This window comes from Notamacropus eugenii, chromosome 2 (assembly GCF_028372415.1).
Source record: "Notamacropus eugenii isolate mMacEug1 chromosome 2, mMacEug1.pri_v2, whole genome shotgun sequence".
Classification (NCBI taxonomy): Eukaryota; Metazoa; Chordata; class Mammalia; order Diprotodontia; family Macropodidae; genus Notamacropus; species Notamacropus eugenii.
The window spans coordinates 527,324,174-527,348,020 of NC_092873.1; the positions used below are offsets into that span (position 1 = coordinate 527,324,174).

At 41.6% G+C, this 23,847-nt stretch overlaps 1 protein-coding gene across 1 annotated transcript in view; it reads left to right on the plus strand.

Annotated features, from left to right (window-relative positions):
• The window catches only part of SGIP1 (SH3GL interacting endocytic adaptor 1), a 277,554-nt gene that overhangs the window by 239,813 nt on the left and 13,894 nt on the right, over positions 1 to 23,847 (plus strand). The window contains exon 22 of the mRNA XM_072649764.1: positions 18,562 to 18,673. Within this exon, the coding sequence (XP_072505865.1) occupies positions 18,562 to 18,673 (112 nt within the window). The remainder of the gene's footprint in view (positions 1 to 18,561; positions 18,674 to 23,847) is intronic.

Here is a 23,847-nt window from a genome sequence, read left to right on the forward strand (position 1 = left end):
TTTATAAACCTGGAAGTGATGGATGTGCATGAATGGTTGTACGTAATGGTGATGGAGTGGAATGTTTTGGATCTACTGACTGTCAAGGATCCTGAGGTCATTTTTGCTATCACTATCTTATTTCCTCTTCTTGCTGCACCCCCAGGGTCATTGGCCAGCATCCATTATAGAACTCTTTCCAAAAAAAGTGGGACTGGAGTAATCACCTTCATTCTCAATCCCCAGGAGATGACTCTGAGTATGGGAGGAAGTGGTGAAATTCTGGAAAGCTAGTAAAAGGTGCATTTGCCAGGGTAAAGTCCCAGGAAAACCTATGCTTAGAAGAATAACCTAAATAAAGATTGAATTGAGTAGAGACTTGAGGCAGGAAAACTAAGATTAAGGCTGTCATACTAATGCAAGACAAGGCGATTATATTAAGTAAAAAGAAGGGGAGGTATATAAGAGAGATTGTGAAGGTAGAAATGACAAGATGTTGAAATGAATTCGTTATGTAGCATAACAGAAAGTAAGGCCTCAAGAGCAACACTGAGGTTGCAAGCACAGGTAACAGGGAGAAATGGCGCCCTTGGCAGTCATAAAAAAGTTCAAAATAGGAAAAAGCTTGGAAGGAATGGTAATGAGTTCTGTTTTGGATGTGCTAAATTTGACATACCTGCCATACATCCTGTTTATGATGTCCAGGAAAATTGTGACCCTAAATCTATGCTCAGGAGGAGAGACTAGAAGAGGAAAGCCAGTAGAAATGATACGTGAGCCCATGGGAGCTGATGAGATCTCCAGCTGAAATAGTACAAAGGTAGTGGAGTGGGAGGCAGGAAAGAGCCTTGGGGAATATCTGGGATTAGAGTGTGATAGAGATGAAGAAAGAGCAAAGGAAACTGAGATGGAACATTCAAACAGGAACGATATGATGAAAGCCTAGAGAGGAGAAAATATAAAAAAAAGAAGGTACTCAGCAGGCTGCAGAGGAATCCAGAAGATTGAGGATGGAGAAGATGCCACTAAAAGATCATTGGTAGATTTGGGAAGAGCAGTTGGGGTGGAACCATGAGAAGCCAGATTCCAGAGTGCTTAAAAGAAAGTAAGAAGATAAGTAGAGGAACCAGTGATAGGCTGAGTGTTTAGTCACAAAAACAAGAGAAATGTGGGTCAACAAGCAGCAGGAATGGTCAGGTAAAATGAGGGCTTTTTTAAGGATGGGTGTTGGGGAGACATTGTCATATTTGTAGTCAGGAGAGATGGAGCCATAGACAGGGAGAGACTAAAGACTTGAGAAAGAGAGTAGGGATGATAATGGAAGCAAATTACTAGAAAGGTTGGAAAGGATTGGTATCAGAAACTGATAAAGAATGGTTTGCCTTGACAAGGAAAAGGAACACCCTTCCTGAGATCAGAGTGAAAGAAGAGATAGTAAAAGAAGGTACCTGAGTGATGACAAATGAGGAGGAGGGGGAACTGGGGATATCTTGGTGAATGGTCTTTTGTGGGGGGAGAGATAAGGGGAGAGAGGGTGTAATAGGAGATTTCAGGAGAAATGAGAAGTTTTTGAAACACCCATTTTGGAGGGTGGACTTAATTAGAGAGAAATAGAATATTTGCCTTGCTGCAGTGAGGGCCCAATTTAGATAAGATAATAGTTAATAAAGTCAATAAACACTTAGTAAGTGCCTACTATTTACCTGCTATTTACTGTGCTAAGTATTGGATTACATAAATTATACTCTGTGTAAACCAAGGGAATGATATTTCTAAACCATCACTGCCCCCTGCTGTTAAGGTATTATTACATGGTGCTCAAATACATAATCTTTGACTTCAATTTGTATTGTGTTCACATGACCCAAAAGGTACCGTCTTTGCTGTTACTTCTCAGATACCTGAATAGTATTGACATAGCTACAACTATATATGTTTTCTCTTGAGGCAGAAACAGGTGGGTAGAGTTTGACTATGGAGAGATGGGCATCACCACTAATGTGGCTAAGATGACCCCATCTATCTCTAAGCTCTATTACCCCGAAAGAACGAGGAGTCACATGCTGATGTCTTGAAATATGGCTTTCAGGAAAACATGCTTCCACACATTTTATGCCTCCTGAAGGTATAGTTTCTGGTCCCACATATGACATGGACATGGACTATCTCTGTCAAGGTGAGTCACTTAACATGACCCAACCCTCTTCGATCGGGAGCTCCTGGAGGGCAGAGCTTTATCTACCAACTATTCCACATTGCCTCTCTATTCAATTCAAATGTTTTAAAGTGTTGAAAGGAGAGAAAGCAAGACCTCTGCTCTTTAGGAAAGAAGTTTATTTCTAAAGCAAAAAAGCAAGCTAGAAGAAAAATCTGGAACTATGCTGCTGAGAAGTCCTGTTGTGTGTAGATATAAGTAACTAAAAAGTGATTTCAAATATGAGGACTAAAAGAAGGCAGAGACGTTCTTTTTCAAAAACTACAGACTAACTCCAAAATTCCTTTTTCCCGGATAAAAAAAAGGGTTGAATGGAGAAGCCAGTTCCCTACCATTTGAAGAAAGTGAGGGAATTTCAGGTTATGGGTTTCACAAGATTCTGTAATACCATTAGGACAAGATAATGGCAAAGTCAAAGAAAACTGCCAAGCACTCAAAGGAAGGAGAATTGTGTGAATTTTTGGCACCTGGAACATAATTAAGAGAAAGTGAAAGCCCCCAAAGAAAAGCCAGCGATGGAAATGGAAAACTGTTGGTGTGGAAGGTTTGGTTTGGTTTGGTTTTTAAGATACCAGACTATGTCTAACGTGTGTGTGTGCGCGCATATATGTGTGTGTGTATATATGTATATATATATATATATATATATATATATATATATATACATATATACACACACACATATATATACACACATATATATGTATATATATATATATAATTTTATATGTATGTATTTTATATACATATAAAATTAGCTGGCTTGTGTGCACTAATCTATGTTTTCTGCTCTTCATAACTGAGGAAAAGGCCTAACTCATTTGGCAACAGAGACATTTCCAAGACCAAATGCACATGGCACTTGGTTCTCACTTGGCACCAGCTTTTCAAATCAGAGGCATGATGCTTAAAAGGAAGGAGTCAACCTTTATAGGTCTGACCTAATAAACTAAGCCCAAATTTATCATCTCTAAAGCCATATTATAAACCACTACCCTTGTTCTCTATTTTTTTATCTTCTGTTTCCTATTTTTCTTTGTATATGTATGCAGGGGTGACTGTCTCATGGTCATACTGCTAGGTAGAATTTGAACCCAGGTCATCTCAACTTTAAGTCCAGCACACTTTCTAGCATCAATGCAACCTGTCTGTGACATAGCTCAAACAAAATTCCTTGATGGAAACTCTGGATTTGAACCCAAGTTTCATTGCCTACATACAAATCCAGTATTTTCTCACTGTTCCATGATCTAGCTAATGCCTCCCAATTTGCATGGCCCTTTGCCTTTTAGCTACCTTCTAATTGGTTGTTTTCTTCAGCAGGAGTCATAGGAATACGCTGATAAATAGGAATGGCCTCCTTACCTATGAATGTGCTTGTATCTAGGAGCTCTAGAAGGGCAGGGATCACCCATTAGTGCCCATCAATGTTGGAGGTGGCAGAGTGGACAGAGCTTTGTACTCTGAGTCAGACAGACCTGAGTCTGACTCCTGCCCTAACTATCCCTTATTATCTGTGCCTACTATGTGGCCAGCATTGTGCTAACTAAGCCCTTTACAACTATTTCATTTGATAGATAAGCAGGTGATCGATAAATAGATTGGAATAGAGTAGAAAGAATGGAACTTGGGCTTCTCCGTGACTTTATCAAAGCTTGCAGAAAATGAGGGATGTGGGTGTGCTGCATTTGGGTCTTCTTTGTTTTGGAAAGAGCTGAGATATAATATTCTGGGCTTGGACCAAATAAAACGATGCCTGGGCAAAGTCAGCTTCAGGGCACTGTGTTTCCCACATCCTTTGACAACTGGGACAATAAACAATCTTTACTCAGTTGATTGTAGAGCATAGACATGAGTTCAAACCCAATAGCACCTCCATGGGGTCCAGTCTTCTGCCTCTGCTGAGACCTATTATTAGAGCAGGATTTTAGAGACTGATGTTCATGCTGGCAAACCCTCAGGGTTCCATGTCAACATCTGATTAAAAAAAACAACAGGTCAGAGAAATCAACCAATCTCTCTTGGAAGACGACATTAGAAAAACAATCCTGCTGCATAGTCTTTGAGAAATCATTTCAAAATTGCTAAGGTGGGGGGTATCCTAGATTTGCTTTAAAAAAAGCAGCCAATTAATCTCGAGTAGTAAATCAGCTTAAGAAATGACTAACCTAAAGCATCAGTGTGGATTATCAACTCAGAACTTAGAGATTTTGAAGTTCAGGAGGTTGAACCCAGACCCAGAGCATGGATCCTACCCCCACCCCCACCCTGCCTCCAAAAAAACCGTTGTTAACTAGTGGTCCTCCAGTGCCTGGGAACTCACCACCCCCAGAAATGTGGTGCTCTCTACTTGGGGAGGACTCTAATTGTTAAGAACTTTTTCCTTATGTTAAGTCCAATTATGCTTCCCTATAACTTTGAGCTGCTCATCTCAAAATCTCTTTTCCTTTAAGGTATAGCTCAGTTATCATCTTGTCCTGAAAGGCATGAAGCCTGTCCTGATTCTTCCCCCAGAATGCTAATGGCCTCCCTCCCAAAAGCCTAGGTTTGACTGCTTTGTATGTGTGGCTGACATTTATTAACTGTGTGTGTATGTGTGTGTGTGTGTGTGTGTGTGTGTTCCATGTGCTTTTTAATCTTCTTCGTTAGAACGTAAGCTCATTGAAGGTAGGGATTGTTTTATTCTTTGTACACACCTCCCTAGCATCTAGTATAGTGCCTGGCACATAGTAGGGTCTTAATGAATATCTTGATTGATTGATTGGTTGATTGGCCCTAGTCCTGTCCTCTAGTACTAGGTAGAATAAGTCTATTCTGTCTTCCTGGGGGCAATTCTTGAAATACTGACATATTCTGCTTTTATTTCCCACCCATCCCCTACTCCCCAGCCATGTCCTCACTTCTTCAGTTTAAGCAATAGCTGGTTCCCTTAAGGAACTGATATGTGGTGTGGTGTTGACCCTCCCCATCTTCCTGATCGCCCTCTCCTGTGGGTGTCCCAGCTTATCAGCATCCTCCCCTAAAATAAAGTGACCAGAACAACCCAGAGTATTCCAGAGGAAACTGGACCAGAATGAGTACAGTGACCTCCCTCATTTTGGACAGTACAGTGCTATCAAAAGGGCATGAGCACCTTTGACAGATTGCACTTGTGGATCGCTGGAACTTGGGACTTTTTCATATTAATGGATTTCCAACATCAGTGAATCTCCCCCTTCCCCACACCATCCTCTACGTAAATGGTTGAGTTCTTTTGTTTTTTATCCCAAGTGTTGGACTTAACATTTAAATCTAATCAATTGTATCTTAAGGCAGTTAGTAGTTCAGTGGACCTTGAGTCAGAAAAACTCATCTTTCACGAGTTCAAATCTGGCCTCTGACACTTACTATCTGTGTGACCCTTGTCAAGTCACTTAACCCAGTTTGTCTTGATTGCCTCATCTGTAAAATGAGCTACAAAAGGAAATGGCAAACCACTCCAGCATCTTTGCCAAGAACTCTCCAAATAGTATTGCGAAGAATCAGACATGACTGAAATGACTCCTGGATCTACTCATCCATTCCAGGAGGAGAAACTCTTCTTCATCCTGCATATGGGAGACTTGACTGTACTTGCCATGATTCCGAGCAGCTCCCTGACATGAAAGTTTATCTCCTCCTCAATTGTATGGTTCAGTGGGAAGTTCCATGGCTGCAAATTATGGAACACTCAGAAGAGACAGAAGAGGAGGCAGCCTGAATTTGTTGTGACTGTAAGTCAGCTCCTGGAGGACACCAGCAATGGCCACCACATGACAGGTGCTAGAAAAGATGGCACCCTAGAAATGGAAGTGGGCAAGGCATGCGGGGAGAGTGAGGGATGGACAGCTCAGATGTCATATTGGTTCCCACCAAAGGTGGGATAATCACCAGCATAATAAGAGAACCTTCTATGGGGAATTTTTGTAAAGACATGTATGAGAATTGCACAGGACAAGAAGCCTTGGATGGGCTTGGGATCTACACAGAAGGAGATATCAAGCCTCAACTGGCCTCCTAACAACTTCCATCCATTGACACTGGGGCGGGATGGGGGGTGCGCGGGACGGGGAGGGGAAAGTCAGGCTGGTTGTGGTTATGCTTGTTCTGCCAAACCCCAGAGGGAAGAAACAGGAGTCATCTAAACTTTTTGTCAGGAAAGTTTCTCTAACAATGAGAGCTGGCCCAAAGTGGAACTTACTGCCATGAGAGGTGCTGAGTTCCTCCTCTTCTGAAATCTTCCAGTACAGACTGCAGGGTACTTGTCAGTCATACAGTAGCAGAAATATGTATTGGTGTGAGCAGGGCTGTATGACGGTCTAGCCTCCTTCCAACCCTCAGATTCTGGGATCCCTAAGGGCCCTTCTGCATACAATTCTATGTTCCTAGGTCCTTGGCTAGCTGAACAAGGTACATAGACCTGACCCCATTCTCTTTCTTAGATAATATTTCCATTTCTGATCCTCTTTTTTTGGCATGAAATTTTTTCACTCTCCTTCCATGTAACCTGAGGCATTCTGCTCTGTTGTTGATATTATAGTTTCTGTGGCAGATGGCACTTGAATCATATTCTCTGTCCTGTTCCTTCCATCTGGCACTTCCTATGCCTCCCACTCACACAGTCACCCCTACACTTAAGGTCATGTTCGTTAGCCATTGCAAGGTTAGCCTTATGCATTTGCCTCTGGAGTAGTTGGCTGCCTATGTGGTATGTATACTAAGGACAAAGGAAGAAAATGAGGGGGGGGGGGGAGAGAGAGAGAAAGAGAGAGAGAGAGAGAGAAAGGAGGGAGGGAGAGAGAGAGAGAAAGAGAGAGAGAGAGAGAGGAGAGAGAAGAAGGAAAGGAAGGAAAAGAGGAAAGAGAAAGAGAAAGGAATAAACAAAAAGGAAGGAAAAGAAAGAAGAAAGAGAAAGAAAGAGAAACCTCTAGCTTCTTATTAATACTTCAAATTGCATGCACAAAGGTAAAAGATTTTCCTTCCTCATGAAAGTTTAGGCTTGTGATGCAGATACAAAAAATTACACAGAGCCTCTGAGTCAGAAGAGACTTTAGAGGGGATCTAGTGCAACCCATGTGAACAAGAATTCCCTCCACACCCCCCTCCCACAATTGTGATCTAAACCTTGCTTGAAGCTTTCCAGTGAAGATCACTGAGGAAGCCCATTCCACTCTTTGATAACTTTGTCATTTTGAAGGTCTTTCTTTACATTGATCTAAGTTCTGCTTCTCATCCCCTTGCCAGCCCCATTACTCCTAATTTTGTCCTTTGAAGCCAAATGAAACAAGTGTCCCCACCCCTCTCATGAGGGACAGCCCTTCAGGTAATTGAGGTCAGCTGGCACCCTCCTTCCCCACTGCCTTTTCCACCTTAAACATCACAGTTCTTTCAACTTGTCTTCATAAAGTGGGACCTCAGGACCTTCACAATCCTGGTCATCCTCCCTAAACACTCTTCTGGGATGCTCTTGGGAAAGCTCATCCATTGGCTTAAGATTGCAAGGGAAAATGACTGAGATTAAATCCTTCCTGGGGACAGTTCAGAAATGATCTTTCCTTCTTCAAAATTCTTCTAGTCCTGTGTTTGACCTTCTCTTGTGTGCCTGTCATCCAGCTTGTTCTTCTTCACATGACTGTTGTTTTGTTTCTTTTGTTATATCAGAAGCTCCCTAAAAAGGCTAAGAGCCATGTGCTCTTATCTTTGTATCTTTCTCATCACCATGTCTTAAACATGGTAAGTGTTTCTAATGCCAATATTACAAGCCTCTTGTGTCTAATGTGTTAGACACAAGACACATTCCAGTGTCTTTCCCTTACTAGTAACTGATTCTTTCAAGGCATGTTGTTCCATGACTCACAGATATTGAAACATTTGGAAACTTTGGTGTTGGATGTGAGCTTTTGGTAAAGCCCGTGATCACTGACAGTACGGCATCATTTCCCAAGTTCAATCTCACTCAATCTTTCTTCCTACTCATTGTTCAACTACAACAGCTGCCTAAGATGTACAGAAGTAAAGGAGGGTGGAAGAACTGATCTAATAAAGTGCCCACCACTCGTGTGTCCAGATCTAGGCAATAGGCATTCTCCTGGCTACTTTTTAAACAGGCCTGTTCAATGAATGGGCATTACCTCGCCCTAAGTGAGTACCTCCATAGACCTTGACCTAAAGGGGCCAAGGTCTCCCAGTGCACCCTGGGTCATCTTCAGTCATCCTGATGAAGATCTGGTCACTGGATCCAGATGGCTCTGGAGAAGAAGTGAGGCAGGTGACCTGCACAGCCCTCCCTCACTCAAAACAAAGTCAAGTGCAAGTCGTGTCATCATTTCTCTGATGGCATGGTCTTCTTCAGCAATGGAGGATGAACACAATAAGTCTTTCTACTGTGGATGGTCAAGCCAATCTCTGATGTGTGAAGATGGATTCAGTGAGGATGCTCTACAGTGTTTCAGAGTTCCCTTGGGTAACTAGGTGATGCAGCAGATAGAGTACTGGGCTTGAATTCAGGAAGACCTGAGTTGAAATCTGATCTCAGACACCTAACGAGTTGTGTGACCCTGGCTAAGTCACTTAGCCTCTGTTTGTCTCAGTTTCCTTAACTTTAAAATGGGGATAATAACAGTACTTACCTCCCAGGACTGTGGTGAGGATCCAACGAGATAATACTTGTAAAGTGCCCAGCACATGGTAGGCAATTAAAAAATACTTATTCTCTTCCCCTTCTCCCTCCATGAACTACTAAAAATAGAAACATTTGAAGACCCTCACTGTTGCAAAGACATCCTTTTCTTCGTGTCTGCTAGACGTGCTCGATGACCCACCTGACGAAGGCCCAGGAGAACTCTCCTCTCCTTGTTCTGCACAGTTCGGAAAGTCCACATTCAGTTTATTGATTAAAAAAACAAGATCATCTCCATGGCTGCTTCTTTTGTAAAAGATTTTAATATATGCCTGGGGAACACTTTGTTTGAGAAGTCTTCCGATCACAGGGTTGGTTTTGTGTTTTGTTCTGTTTTTAATTCATCAAACATTAGACATGGCAAGATTCTAGACTGACTTCAGGCCAAAGTTCAAATCCAGCTTCAGCTGTGTACTAACCAGGCACTTCATCTCTTCTCTGATTTAGTTTCCTCATCTGTAAAATGAGACAAATAACAACCGCTTTCCCTCAGGTTTACTGTGAGGATCAAACGAGATAGTTTGTGTAAAGTACTTTGCAAACCTTAAAGCATTTTGTCATGATAGCTATTATCATACCTCTTAGTGAGTTGTATGACTACAAATCAATTAATTAATCAGGATTTGCTGGATGCTTACTATGTACCAGACCCTATACTAGGAGCTAGAGATATAAAAATAGAAATGTCCCTTCCCTGGAGGAGTTTATATTCTCACAAGGTTAACAATATACATAGACTGTCAAATGTATGATATACTCAAAGTAAATAAAAGATAATTTCAGGGATGAGGCATTAGCACATGGGAAAGTCAGAAAAGGCCTCATACAGGTGGAGGTATTTGGGTCAGCCACAGACCTGTTAAATAATCTGGTATTCTTTATTCATGAGCATGTCAAAAAATACCTCCAATGCGTCTACATACTATTTTCATAGAGGAAAAAAGCCATTCCTTTGGTCAGTAATTTTTTATGACTTTGTGGTCAGACTTTTTTTTGCACTGTATAACCTTTTCATTTGGAATATCCTAGGCGTTATCTTGAAAATCAGTCACTGAATGCCTCTAAAATCATCATCTCCAACACAGAATTCCTTTTGTAAATTATCCTATTTTTATTTCAATTAACAAGGATTTCTCTTCTCTCATTGGAGAAACAAACAAACTGTAACAAATATGTATGGTCAAACCAAAAGAAAGAAAAACAAGAAAATCTCCCACATTGGTCACATCCAAAAATGTTGTCTTGTTCTGCATCTGAGCCCATGACTCGTGTCAGGAGATGGGTGGTGCACTTCAACATTGATTCCCTGAATTGTGCCTGGTCATGGGACTGATCAGTTCTTAAGTCTTTCCCATTTGTCTTCACAATATCAGTGTCATCGCAAAAACTGATCTGCTGGTTCTGCTAATTTCACACTCTGAGTTCTGTAAGTCTCCAGATTTCTTTCAAACCAAATTTTTGTCCTTTTTACAATGCAATAGTATTGCTTTCATATCCTATAACTTGTCCAATCATTGCCCAATCAATAGCCACCTCCTCCACCCCTCACCCCTTCAGTTTCCAATTCTTTGTTTCTATGAAAAAGAACTACTCTAGATATATATGTCATATATATGGGTCCTGAGCTTCATTAGTAGAGCTCTTTGGGATATAGGCCTCACAGTGATTTTCCTGGGTCAAAACTATATGTACAGTTTAGTCATTTTCAAGAGGCATACTTCCAAGAATAACTGGACCAGTTCACAGCTCTCTAGAATTTCATCTTCTCAAATGCCTTTGCCATACTTTATAGCTTCATAGAACCAGACATGGAGAGAGCTACGTGAGGCAGCTAGGTGTCTAAGTGGATAGATCTCTGGACCTAGAATCAGGAAGACCTGAGCTCAGATCTGACCTCAAACATTTACTAGCTGTGTGGCTATGTCATGTTTGCCTTAATCTACTAGACAAGGAAATTGCAAATCATGACAGTATCTTTACCAAGAAAACCCCATGGACATAATGGTGCATAGGGTCACAAAGATTTGGACAAGATTGAATGACTGAACAACCACAAGAGAGGTTAGGTAGTATGACATGCTCATTTAGCAGATGAGGAAACTAAGGACCAGTAAAGAGTAAATGTCATTGACAGACTCTGGTCACAAGTCCAGACGTCAAAGCTAGTGTTTTCCCCACTCTACCACATTTCCTTACTGAATAACAAAATGGTTGTCTAGACAAGTAAGCAGATTGCTATAAAAACAATGTGAGAAAATTGAATATACTATGTGTCTATCTGTGATCCACTTCTAGGCTCACCTACTCTCAGGATCTCAGTCTAAACTCTCTGAAGAATTTTTTCTCATCAACTACTTTTTTCTTGGAGGGTGGAAAGGGAAGGCAGTACTGGTTTTAATTTTCTCTCAACCTAGTTTGTAATGATTTGCAAATGAATTTCACTTAAATCTAGTGTTCTACTTGACTGCCATGTCTATCTTACTGGACAAGATGATTAAGTATTGATTCACTCAGACTCTTTTGACTTTCTCATTGGAATGAACACTTTGCATCATTTATACAACTCTATGTAATGGCAAAAATTAGTGCCATTGTCTTTTTTCACCTCTCCTCCTTTTTTTTCAACTGATAATTCATTTTGAATTTAAGCCTGAGTGCCTACAGTTACATCACGTGTTGTCTTCCCATCTTTATCCTGTCATCTCCCCTGGGAAGCTCTTCTTTCCCCTGTGCTCTGTTGCATTTTGATCAATGATTTGGATGAGGTGTAGCTGGCATGTATATAAGATTTCTAGAAGAAGCAAAACCAGAACAAATAGTTTGTTACATTGGATAACAATGTCAAGATTCCAAAAATATCTTAATATCCTAGAATGTTGAGATAGAATGGTGAGCTAATGGTGAGTAGTAGGCTAGAATATAAACTTCAAGAGATCTTGAGAGGCAGAGGGTTATAGCAGGAAGAATCTTGGGCTTGAGCCAGATCGCCTGAATTCAAATCCCAGTCAGCTCTGCACTACTACTTATATGACAGTATACAAGTCACTTAACTGCTTTGAGTTTCTTCATCTGTAAATGGGTGAGGTTGGACTGATGATTCTTAAGGTCTCTTCCAACTCTATAACCATGATCCAATGAACTTATGAGCTGTGAGTTTTATCAGTGTGACTCCACTGGTACAGGTAACAACCCATCATTCACTTCTCATCCACAGCGATTCTTGTCCATGTCCTTCATCAATCCCCTAGAGTGGGCATACCTATTGCGTGAAAGGTCATTCCCTGGGTCTTACTATATTTTGTAGATATCAAGAAAACACTAGTGTTATTTAATATATTAAGGATAAATATAATGTCCTTCACTTGAGTTCAAATATCTTTTTTTTTTTTTATTATTAAATTTATTTATTTAACTTTTAACATTCATTTTCACAAAATTTTGGGTTACAAATTTTCTCCCCTTTTATCCCCTCCCCCCCCAAACACCAAGCATTCTAATTGCCCCTATGACCAATCTGCTCTCTCTTCTATCATCTCTCTCTGCCCTTGTCTCCATCTTCTCTTTTGTCCTGTAGGGGCAGATAGCTTTCTATACCCCTTTACCTGTTTTTCTTATTTCCTAGTGGCAAGCACATTACTCGACAGTTGATCCTAACACTTTGAGTTCCAACTTCTCTTCCTCCCTCCCTCCCCACCCCTTCCCTTTGGAAGGCAAGCAATTCAATATAGGCCATATCTGTGTAGTTTTGCAAATGACTTCCATAATAGTTGTGTTGTATAGGACTAACTATATTTCCCTCCATCCTATCCTGTCCCCCATTACTTCTATTCTCTTTTGATCCTATCCCTCCCCATGAGTGTCGACCTCGAATTGCACTCTCCTCCTCATGCCCTGCCTTCTATCATCCCCCCCACCCTGCTTGTCCCCTTATCCCCCACTTTCCTGTATTGTGAGATAGGTTTTCCTACCAAAATGAGTGTGCACTTTATTCTTTTCTTTAGTGGAATGTGATGAGAGTAGACTTCATGTTTTTCTCTCACCTCCCCTCTTTATCCCTCCACTAATGAGTCTTTTGAGTGCCTCTTTTATGAGAGATAATTTGCCCCATTCAATTTCTCCCTTTCTCTTCCCAATATATTTCTCTCTCACTGCTTGATTTCATTTTGTTTTAAAGATATGATCCCAACCTATTCAATTCACTCTGTGCACTCTGTCTCTATGTATGTGAGCGTGTGTGCATGTGTAATCCCACCCAGTACCCAGATACTGAAATGTTTCAAGAGTTACAAATATTGTCTTTCCATGTAGGAATGTAAACAGTTCAGCTTTAGTAAGTCCCTTATGACTTCACTTTGCTGTTCACCTTTTCATGGTTCTCTTCATTCTTGTGTTTGAAAGTCAAATTTTCTTTTCAGCTCTGGTCTTTTCATCAAGAATACTTGAAAATCCTCTATTTCATTGAAAGACCATTTTTTCCCCTGAAGTATTATAGTCAGTTTTGCTGGGTAGGTGATTCTTGGTTTTAGTCCTAGTTCCTTTGACTTCTGGAATATACTGCTCCATGCCCTTCGATCCCTTAATGTAGAGGCTGCTAGATCTTGTGTTATCCTGATTGTATTTCCACAATACTTGAATTGTTTCTTTCTAGCTGCCTGCAGTATTTTCTCCTTGACCTGGGAACTCTGGAATTTGGCCACAATGTTCCTAGGAGTTTCTCTTTTTGGATCTCTTTCAGGCAGTGTTCTGTGGATTCCTTGAATATTTATTTTGCCCTCTGGTTCTAGAATCTCAGGGCAGTTTTCCTTGATAATTTCATGGAAGATGATGTCTAGGCTCTTCTTTTGATCATGGCTTTCAGGTAGTCCCATAATTTTTAAATTGTCTCTCCTGGATCTATTTTCCAGGTCTGTTGTTTTTCCAATGAGATATTTCACATTATCTTCCATTTTTCCATTCTTCTCTCTTTGTTCTGTGATTTCTTGGTTTTGCATAAAGTCATTAGCCTCCATCTGTGCCATTCTAATTTTGAGAGAACTATTTTCTTCAGTGAGCTTTTGAATCTCCTTTTCCATTTGGCTAATTCTGCTTTTGAAAGCATTCTTCTCCTCATTGGCTTTTTGAACCTCTTTTGCCAATTGAGTTAGGCTAGTTTTTAAGGTGGTAATTTCTTCAACATTTTTTTGGGTCTCCCTTAGCAGGGAGCTGATCTGCTGTTCATGCTTTGACTTCATGTCTCTCATTTCTCTTCCCAGCTTTTCCTCTACCTCTCTAACTTGATTTTCAAAATTCTTTTTGAGCTCTTCCATGGCCTGAGCCCATTGGGTGGGCTGGGACACAGAAGCCTTGATTTCTGTGTCTTTGCCTGATGGTAAGCATTGTTCTTCCTCATCAGAAAGGAAGGGAGGAAATGCCTGTTCGCCAAGAAAGTAACCTTCTATAGTCTTATTTCTTTTCCCTTTTCTGGGCATTTTCCCAGCCAGTGACTTGACCTCTGAATATTTTCCTCACACCCACCTCACCTCCTGATCCTCCCAGCCCGTGTTTGTGGTCTGAGATTCAAATGCTGCTTCCAGCCTCAGGGCTTTTGGCGGGGGCAGGGCTGCTATTCAGTATGAGATTATGATCTGGTGCTGAGATCGGGGCAGGGCCACCTCTCAGGCTCAGTTCCCTCAGGGGGTTTATGCGCAGACCTTCCGCAATGGATTCAGGCTCCCGCCCGCTTGGGGAGCCCCTGTCTGCAGCCGCCTCTCAGCTTCTACCTCCCGGGGGGGGCCTGAATTATGGGGGCACCCCACTCCCCTCTCGACCCGCCAAAGAGACTCTCTCACCCACCCCTGTCACCTGTGGGTGGAGGGACTTGTGTGGCCGCTGGAGATCCCGTCCCTGAAGCCTGCTCGGATCTGTTTCTCTCGGTGCCGCGGCCGCGGCAGGGCTGCACTCAGCTCCCAGTCCCGGCGCCCAGTCCGCAGCGCGAAGGACCCCCCGGCGAGAGGTTTGCAGGTCTCTCTGGAACAGAAATCTCCCTCGCTCCAATATTCCGTGGCCTCTGGGTGCGGAATTCGCCATGAGTTACTTCCCTGTAGCCATTCTATGGGTTGTGGGTTCAGAGCTATGTGTATGTGCGTCTTTCTACTCCGCCATCTTGGCTCCGCCCCCCTGAGTTCAAATATCTTGAACAATTACAGAATGGGAGTGAAGGGTATGACTAGAAAACAATTCAGTGACAATGTGGAAGGTTTAAGGACAGGAGTCAACAATGACTAACAATCAAAATAATCAGTGTGAGTGTGGGTTTTATTACCAAGAGTGTGACATCCAAAACAAAAAAGAAAATATTCCCACTGAATTCTTTGCTAGTCAGACCACACCTGGAGTAGTGTGCTCAGTTCTGGGTACATCTTAAGAAAGAGTAAAGTGCTGACCTAGCCCCACTTCATTCTGTCTTAGGATATTGTAAAGAATGTTGGATTTGGAATGGGAGAACTTGGTTTAATTCTCATCTGTTTCACTTACTACTGTATGGCCTTGGGCAAGTACCTCAACATCTATCAAGGGATAGAGGGATACCATTAAGGAAAGAAACTATGAAGTTAAAATGTGCTTAAAGGAAAAGAGCTGACCATGGCATATGAGGATACTTATCAGATTTGGATGGGGCTGCTTAGCTTAGAAAGGAGAAAACACAGAAAGGCTGGGGATGGGAGGAGGGCATCACAAGATATGTCTTCAGGCATTTTAAGGTGTGTCACACAGAAAAAGCAATAGATATTTTGTTTGACTCCAGGAATGATAAATAGATGAAAGCTGCAGAGGGGAAAATTTAGGCTCAATGCACAAAACTCTTCTCAACAATTAGAGCTGTCCAAAAGTGCAATGGAATGCCATGGAAGATAGTGGTACTCCCTTCATTAGAGTTCTTCAGGCCAGATGGTGAGTGAGCATTTGTTGGTAATATTGTAAAGGGATTTCTGTTCAGTGGCACATGGGACTAGATGATCTGACGTCCCTTATAGCTCTGAGATTCCATGATTCTCATTTTGCAGTGACTTTTATCTCTACTCTTACCAGTCCAACTACATAACCAACTAGTCTTATCCTGTCTATTAAAATATAGGCAGCTTCATTTTTATGACACCATTCAATGCCCACCAGATCTAAGGTCTTCTGACTTTCTACCTTAAGAAGTGGTCGTGTTGTGGTAGCAGACAACTTCAAGTCTTCTGTAAACTTTTCTCTCTTTTAGTTCTCGACTTGAAACCATGTTTTAAAACATGCTTTTTGCCATCCTAAACCATACCCACTTTCACATGGAAATCATCAGTTATCAAAGTTTACGTTGACTTTGGGCCAGTTTGTCAAGAATCTTTCTTTACCCTGCATAATAGACACAAGCAAACTAAATTAATGAGCGAGGCATCTGCGTTGTGGTGAGATGGCTGAATTTAGAGCCAGAGGATGTCACTCAGATTCTTATTGTGTAGTTCTGAACAAGTCCCTGGGCCTCAGTTTCCTCATCTGTAAAATGAGGAGGTTGGGCTAGACAGCCTTTAAGGTCTCTTTCAGCTCTATAGCTATGACCCTATGATCCTAAAACTGTCTGACATGGTTAGGGTTCATGCCTGCTGTAAGATCACCTCATTTGTAATTGGACAAAGACTTCACACTAAGAATGTGAATGGTAACATGTCTGTACGTAATCTAAAAATTCTGATTCTTAATCAATCCACAAACGTATTAAATATACTATGTGCTAGGTGCTGGAGATACAAAGAAAAGTAAGAAGGGCAGTCCCTGCCATCAAGGAGCTTACAATACCTAAATAAATGTTATTTTTATGTTCTTGTACATATAAAACATACAAAGTGTGTATAGTAGGTAGATGATAACCATAGAGTAGAAGGCACAATGAGGGGAAAGCACAGGAAAAAAGCCTCCTGCAGAAGGCAATACTTGAGGTCAAATCTTGAAGAAAGACTAAGAGGTAAGAGTGGAGAGAAGGGGATCATTTCCATTCATGGAAGACAGTGAGGCAAAGGCATGGGAATAGGAGATGGGAATGTGAGGATCAAGATGGATGAACCATAAAATATATGAAGGGGAGGAGTTGTGAGAAGACTGGAAAGACTGGAAAGGAACCAGGTCAGGAAGAGCTTTGAATGCCAAACAAAAGAAATTATATTTCATCAACACCCTCTTCCTACTCTTCTGCTCTGTTCACTGTATAAGTGGAAAGGCAACCAAACAAAAGGAATTTTTTTTTTTCTTTTCACTCCATTTCTTGGGTTGGTGTGGGCAAGAGAACCATCATCCAATTGCCATCTTTCTGGTAATAAGCCTCTCAGAGTAGTCCTTGGACAGCCAATCCTGTCTGTTACTGAACTTGTCCTTGGAATTTTCTCCATTTTGTTCAAAACCACCAAAGTTTACTCTGTGCTGGCACACCTCAAACACACGAGCTCACCTCCCTAACTCAGTTAGCCATCAGAGTATGGTAACCATGAGGAAACCATGAGTTATTTTCAGGCACATTTGCCTTTGGCTTTTGCCACTTTTTGTGTGAATAGCATGTATGTCATCTCTGCGAAAGACATAACTTCATTATGTATATTCTTGGATGGGCAGATTTGAATTATTTTGGTTTTATTTCTGAGACTGATTCTCTCATCTAGGCTGGAAGTATACTGGCCACTCACAGATCCAATTCCAATATTGATTAGTAGAGATGCTTTAAGGTGCTCCATTTTGACCTGAGCCATTTGCTACTCCTTAGGGAGCTCAATGGCTCCCTGTTTTTGGGAGCTTCCCGTATCGTTGTGGAAACTCTATTGGCTTATCCCCCTGCCACTCAGAACTCCCATGTTCTAGTGATCCAGCAACCTCAGCCTCCCCAGTAGCAGGGATTACAAGAGTATGCCACCATGCTGGGTAACAAATTTCACTCAACAGACTTCAGTCATTTAGTTTCTCACTTGCCCTTTCAAAAACAAAAAAAAAAAAAACAAAATAATGGAGTCAAGAAGTATGTTTGGAGAAGTAATTCCCAAGGGAAATGAAACCTTTTCACTTAGAAGTGATTCTACTCTGTGTAAAGGGTCAGGCAGTCATCATCTTATTGGAAACACATGGAAAACCTGGTCACGGTTTGTATTTTTCCTTTTCTAAAGCACATACTTGAAATATTGAAACTACATTCATCCTGAAACAAGCCAAGTATTTTTAAATATTCAATCTCTGCCTTGAAGATCAACACATACTCTTAAAATTTCAAGTCACTTTCTCTCGCATTCCCTCTCTTCAAAACAAAACTGCTGACTTTTTTCATAATTTCTCTACTTGAAGAAACGGTATGGCATAATAGATAAGAGTGCTAGATTTGGATTCAGGAAGACCTGAGTTCAAATCCCACCTTTGACACTTAATCAATATATGGCTCTAGGCTGGTCATTTAACCTCTGAGTGTCTCAAACAACTCTCTGGGACTCTCTAAATTGTGGATAGAATGTGATCTGCTTGTGGTGGTTTCATGCTGGAAGTTCCCTATTCTGAAAAAGTCACAGATACCTAACAAATTTGCAGATTTTTCCTAAAATTCACAAATCACTGTCTTAGCCAAACCTTTGGTGCATGTTTTCTACACTCATAGTGAGTGAAAGTTTTCCATTTTTTTCAGGCTCTTCTCGGGGACCCAGCCCTCTGACAATGGGAGCTCAGGACACCCTTCCTGTGGCAGCAGCATTCACAGAAACGGTCAATGCCTATTTCAAAGGAGCAGACCCCAGCAAGTAAGCCGTAACTCTACCCTGACCTACCTAGAGGCCAGTGAGGAATCTAGTTCCCCTAAGCCAAGGCTGGTCAGGAGAGTTGCATATCCCTTGTTTTTCAACTTTGGATGTTTACGTCACCCCTGACACTCAGCTCCAAAAAAACTGAATTAGCCAAATAATAGGTGACTTAACTAGTAAAGGTAAGGTGATTTCATGCTGAACAAGACATTGTTGCTAAAACCAAAAGTTTCCATATGTTTTACATATATGGAAATCATAGAATTATAGGTTTAGACCTAGAAAGAACTATTGAGTTCAATTCATTTTACAGGTGACGAAACTGAGGCCCAGAGGGTTTTCATGACTTGACCAAGGTCGCACAACCATTATATGTTAGAGGGGATCTTTGAACCCACATCTTTCTTACTTAGAGTCCACTGCTTTACCCATTCCTCCACTCTGTCTCTTGGTATAGAACCCCAGTACATTACCATAAAGTCCTGGGAGTGGAGAAGCAGCAGTTAACCATAATGTGAGCAGGATATTGATCTGGATGAGCGTTCATACTCTCAGAGTTGTCGAGCTCCATGCAACTAGACCCCATCATTGATAAGTCTGGAGATCATCCCTTTGACAGGGAAGACTCTGTGAGTCTGGGTGGGACATCTCCCAATAGTCACACCAGCTAGAACCACCAGCCTCTCTATCATACACATCACTTGATGTTCATGTTCTGTGCATGTTAAACAAAGTACATGATCTCCTTGGCACATTTGTCTCCTAACGTTTTGATCCCATTATTTCAAATGCCATCTAATCCAACTAGGATCTGAATAAGAATCTTCTCAACCTCAAGTCCAACAGGCCCCCATCCAGCCTCTACCTTCTCAAGCAGCCCATGACCCTTTAGGACAGTTGTAATGCTTAGAAAGCTGGAGTGTTTGTTTCCTGATATCAAATGTCAATCTGCCCCTTTGCAAGTTAGGAACATAGTAAAGTCAGGGGATCCTAAACAATAATCACAGCAACCATTGCCAGGATTGATAGTCTTTAAAGTTTGAAAGGTATTCGTTCATTAATTTGATTAGATCCTGAGATCCTACTGAAAGGTAACTGAGAGGTCATCCAATCTAACCACTTCATTTTCCAGATGAGCAAACTGAGGCTCAGAGGTGTTAAGTTGCCTTCCCAACATAGTACAAGAAACAAATGGCCAAGTCAGGATCCTAACTATCCAATGAGGACATCTATAAAGCAATTAACACAGTCCCTGGCACATGTAGGTGCTTCATAAATGTTTTACACCCTTCTCCCCCAACTAAGGTCCTGTGATTCCAAATTCAGTGTTCTTTCTACAGCATCACCCTACTTCTTAGTTCTTGAGGCAGATGACCTTATGAAGCTCTGCCTCACTTAAATCCAATTCACTAGAAAGTCAAGGCACCACCCTCAGGATGTCCTTGGTCCTCAGCACAAGAACAGAGGAGGAACAACAAGTCATGCTGGCCCCTAGGGACAAGCAGATGAACTCTAACCCCTGTCCCAGGTGATTTCCCTTGAAGAGAGAAATCAGGATCTCCAGCTCCACCCCCCAGCCCAGGTTATCTCTTCTCCAGGTCAGAAGCCCCCAGGTCTTTGAAGGAGCAAAGAAAGCGTTAGCAATAAGTTGGCAAAACGACCCATCACCAAACCCAACATGTTGGCCAAAGGGGCTGCTTTCTTCCCTGCATTCATTCCCTCTTATAGCAGAGATGTACTGCTGTGCTCAGTATCACAAAATGTATTTGTTTTCAGAGTAGTGTGGGATTGATTCGCGATGCAATTAAAAATCCTAGCAGGAAAAATATACTGCCAAGTCAGTCTAAGTTACAGCTGTGGAGTTAATGAAATCCTAGCCAGTGAATCTGCCTGGAAAATAAGTGGGGGAGGTGGAGGGGAGGTGCAGCTTCATTTTTAATTGCTAAATTTGTTCATCTCTACTCCATCCCAACTCTCTCTCTCTCTCTCTCTCTCTCTCTCTCTCTCTCTCTCTCTCTCTCTCTCTCTCTCTCTCTCTCTCTCTGTCTTTCTGTCTCTCTCTGTCTGTCTCTCTCTCTGAAAACATCTTTGTCTTCATTGACTTAGTGGAGAGAGCCAGAAGTTTTTGTTGTTGTTGTTGAACAAAGCGTTTGGAGGCAGATAGGTGGCATAGTGAATAGAATCCTTGTCCTAGTGTCAAGAACACTTCTCTCTTTGAGTTCAAATTCAGCCTCAGATACTTACTAGCTGTGTGACCCTGGGCAAATCAGCCTTGTTTGCTTCAGTCACTTCATCTGTAAAATGAGCTGGGAAGCTACTCCAATATCCCCCAAATAGGGTCACAAAGACTAAAATGACTGATTAACAAGATCTGTTTTAGCCATGTTGTTTGTCTGAATTGTAGTGATTGTGTATAATTACAACTCAGGCCTCTATTTCTGGTAGGTGTTGTATGACTCGTCATATAGTTTCTTCTTTCTCCAGAAGCCTTGAATTTCTAAAGTCTGGCTTCAATTTGAAGGTTCCCCTCGGGAACCAGCATGGATGATGTCTTCAGTTTTAGAACCTAATCTTCACAGATTATCTATAAAAGCTGAACTTCTAGGTACAATATCTGTATCTGATCCCAGGTCTGAAAAGGTACCTGAGAAATGATGTTTGCTTCCTAGCCCACTGACCTCACTCTTTAATCTTCAAAGCCTGGTGGCTGTTTGAGGTATATTAATATGTAGGTGTCGACAAAATGAAAAGCCACCATCCTCTGACAGCTCCCACATTTGAACTTCCTGAAATAGAAACTGGCTTTGAACTTCAATTTCATCCATGTTCTATATGTGGATATTCATCCTCTGAGAGCTCATCTGAACTGAAAAGTTTTATACCTGTCCAAGTTGCTAAAAAGCCAGTTTAGGCTTGATAACAGGAAAAAACTTCCTAACAATAAGAGTTGTCCCCAAATGTAATGAGCTTGCCTCAGAGGCAGTGGGGTGTCCCTCACTGGGAATCCACAAGCAAAGGCTGCATAAGTATTTGTTGGAGACAACAGAATCACAGCACTTTCAATTTAATTAGAATTTTGACAGAATTGATTGATAGACTCCTCAATGGTCATTTTATCCAATTCGTAACCAAAAGACAATCCTTACTCCAACAAATAGACTAGCTGTGGGTAGGTAACGGCAAAGTAGACAAACTTCTCTTTTTCCTCAATCAGTTCTATTAAACAGCAAAGAACTCTTCTTTCTCCAATCAGCTCCTCCAAACAAAGTTTTTTCCTCTAATCAGCTCAGCTCCCAACAGCAGGTGCAGAGCTCAGATCGCCAGGGAGCCAAGCTCTCTTCTCAGCTCCCCATTGGACTGCTTCTCCATGAGTCATCCTCCCAGCTGGGCTGAGCTGTGAATGTCTCTCTTCAAGTAGCATGGGGACAGTCTCAGGGCTTTCCTTCTTACTGTTGTTTCTTTGGTCTTTTCTGTTTCTGGCTCATTACTGCTGCTTCAGAGGAAGAAGTAATAAAAGAGAGTTTCCTTATATGAAGCAACACACCTCAATCTTAGGATTAGAAACCAGCATTCAGATTTCTGTCAGATACATCCCAAATAGGTGATATGTTGCTGTCTCATATGCACCAAAAAGTTGGAGTTATCACGGTTTTCCAGCTATCAAGCTCAAAGCATACACACACATACACGCGTGCACGCATACATTCACACATGCACAAATACACACAATACACATGAGCACACACTTAACACACATATGTATACACATACACACATATATGTGTGTTAGTTGTTGGAAAATAGCACATTCGGTCCATTTTTTGCCTCCAGGAAGTCTTTTTCCTCTGAGGGGCTGCTTCCGCTGGTCCTCTCAAAACTCTCGATTTCTCCACCAAGTACTTTTCTCCAAGTGACTTTCTTGAGATTTGCTCAGGTTCCAATTCCTTTTTACCAATAATATTGTCAAAACCTACAAGGTGCAGCAAATTACATTTAATATCTGTATGACTTGGGGAAAAATCACTTTTCCATCAGCTGTAAAATGAGAAGGGTGGACTTACCAGTTTACAAGGTTCCTCCTAACTCTGCCAAAGTCACTGGCAAATGGCTAGTGGAGCAATCAAATCCAGGTCCTCTGGCTCAGTCCATTGCCCTTACTTTTATACCATGCTGTCCCCTAAAAGGGCAACATATATGTGCTTAAGTGACTTTCAGTATAACCCTAAAGGATGTAGGGGAGGGAAGAAGTAGGATGCGGAATGGTGGGAGAAGTACCCTCTCCTACCTTGGGGCTTGCTAGCCCAAAAAAAGAGTGGATCTTTATTAACAGCTTGATTACGTTCATCTCTTGCACCAGAATCATTCTGACAGCATTCCCATCCAACCACACTGGCTGAATTTCTCTATAGCCCATAACAGAGAGAAATCAACATGGCATATGGGTCAGCCCAAATGAAGAAAGTGGTAGTAGATGCCTGGTCTCAGCGGAAGAACTGATTGTAAACACAGCTGCCATGATTTTTCCCTTCTTTCCTGGCTAACTTGCTATAAACTGGGTGCCCGGACAGATCAGGGACACAAATTCTGAAAAGTTGCCCTTTTCGGCATCTTGACCAGCTTCCTTCTACTTCCATGACCATGTCCTCAGTTGGATTCTTGGTGCTGAAGGTAAAGGGAGAATTATCAGGCAACATGGCAGTAGAAGAGACTTGGGAAGTCCTCTATGCCAACTTTAAATGCTATATAAATGCCAGTTACTATTGTTGTATTAATAGTATCCTTCTGGGGACTAAAGTCAAGAGGTTCATTTTCCAATTTAGGCAACTTTCATGTGGTACTTAAATGTTTGCCAAGAGCTTTACATACATCGTCTCATTGGAGCCCCAAAACACCTGAGGTAAATCTCTGCTCCATATATTGTCATCCACATTTTACAGATAAGGGGACCTGGGAGAAAACTGAAGTGACTTACCTAATGTCACACAACTAGGGAGTAAATACCAGAGGCAGGATTTGAACCCATTCCCTCCTGACTCCAGCTCCTCCAACACTAGCCATTATGACATGCTTCCTTCTGTGGTTGCCATATGGCATTATACCAGCCCTTTCTACTTTACTAGCTGTGTGACCCTGGGCAAGTTACTTCACTCTGTTGCTTCAGTCTCCTCATTTGT